Source organism: Monoraphidium neglectum, assembly GCF_000611645.1.
Source record: "Monoraphidium neglectum strain SAG 48.87 unplaced genomic scaffold scaffold00250, whole genome shotgun sequence".
In the NCBI taxonomy this organism is placed as follows: Eukaryota; Viridiplantae; Chlorophyta; class Chlorophyceae; order Sphaeropleales; family Selenastraceae; genus Monoraphidium; species Monoraphidium neglectum.
In genome coordinates, this window is record NW_014013378.1 from 21,207 (window position 1) to 22,854 (window position 1,648).

A 1,648-nucleotide genomic window follows, 5' to 3' on the forward strand; every position below is an offset into this window, starting at 1 on the left:
CCGCCGACACTCGGTGCAGCTGACGGGTGTCCTGCTGCACGCGCTGCCGCTTAGCCGCCGAGCCCTAAGGCGCGCGTGGCTCCAAAAATCAGGAGTTTCACGCCGATCGCTATGGGATTGAGTTATCACTCAGGCTGCCGCGCCCCTAGGTGGGCTGCTTGTTGGTCGATCTTGACTGCTCGAGGTACAAAGGCGCCAACTGTTGGTCTTTTGGAACTATGATGGAACATCAGCATCCCACATCATCAAACGCAGCAAGCAGCATGATGTGCTCCGCCGGGAGGTTGTTCAAGCTCGTTGGAGCGAAGTATCGGCGCAGTATACCGTACGGCAGAATACGCGTGGAACAAACTCACGGAATAGATGACGTAGCAATACCAACGAGCGACAGCGGTGGTCCACAGGCCTGTCGGGCTGCTGTTGTCGTGGGCTAGTCATGCGCCGCTGTCTGCACCTGTTCTGCACTGCTGCCGCTCAAGTCATTCAACAGCAATCGCGCTGATTCTATGTTGAACTGCAGCAGCTGCTGTTACAGCTGGCCTGTCCACTTCATGTTGGTTACAGTATGCCGGGTCCGCCAGGCCTACAAAATTTGGGCCATACCGGTACTCATCAGTCTTGAAAGGCCGCTGTCTGAGGCAATCCCCTAGGCATTCAGAGGGACCTGCAGGCAGGCCGATCACGGTGTGTGTACATCCCTGACCCAAGTTTGAATCAGGCGCATGGTCAATGGCTTGGCCAGCGCAACACCTCGCCTGTCGACAGGGTGCTGCAGCTCTTTGTCATCCCGACTCAGGGGTTTCGATTGGGCGGGATCGCGTCGCCGCGCTCGTGCTGCGCGTGCATGTGGCTTGCAGTGCACGCTTCTTTCAAATTGCCAAAGATCACAAAAAGCTGAAAATCACTACTCCGACACTACGCTGACTCAGCTTGCAAAGAACACCCTACATCCCTCGCCGGTCCCACACAGCACCGCATAACAAGAATAAAATCACGCCTCGATGGCTTTCAGTCTGCTTGTGAAACCTGGGCCGGCAATCTCGGCGTTGTCGCGAGTGCGGGAACGACCCCGCGTGTGCGTGAGGGCTACGCTGTCGCAGGAGCCCATGGAGAAGCTATTGGGTGCACACAAGCTTCAAGTCCTCGGTCGTGCAGAACAGGACCTGCTCGAGCTTTGCTCTGATCTCGCCAATGATGAGGAGAAGCGCAGATGCTGGGAGGTGTGTATATGTGTTCTCATGGGCGCTGCTTGGTCAGCAATTGGCATGCCGCCACGCAGCGTTTTTGCTGGCCTTGCTGACTGTGCTCGCCTGCGGCAAGCTAGCCCCCGCAAGAATGCACGAGGTAGAGCAACAAGCATGCGACCCTTCTGCACCCTCCTGGCTGCTATACCCCTGCAACCATGCGCCTCCCAACAAATCCTCCTTTCACATATTTGGATCTTATGCGCGAATGCCCCACCTGGGCTATCGGATCCCGCCCCACAGGTCTACCGCTACTTTACGTCCAAGCGGAGCGGCGCGCAGACTGGGTGCGTGCGCGAGCTGGAGCACGAGGGCGCGCGCGGCAAGAGCTGCGAGGTGAGCAGCGCCGTCACACAAAGTCTCGCCCCGGCTACCTGCAGCGCGCCGCGCCCCCCCCCCCCCCC

General features: G+C 58.7%; 1 protein-coding gene across 1 annotated transcript in view; it reads left to right on the plus strand.

Moving 5' to 3' along the window:
• Nucleotides 1-1,335: 1,335 nt before the first annotated feature.
• The window catches only part of MNEG_2268 (hypothetical protein), a gene marked incomplete at both ends in the record, with an annotated part of 1,836 nt that continues 1,523 nt past the window's right edge, over nt 1,336-1,648 (plus strand). Inside the window, 2 exons of the mRNA XM_014049256.1 lie at nt 1,336-1,344; nt 1,488-1,580. Of these exons, the coding sequence (XP_013904710.1) occupies nt 1,336-1,344; nt 1,488-1,580 (102 nt within the window). The remainder of the gene's footprint in view (nt 1,345-1,487; nt 1,581-1,648) is intronic.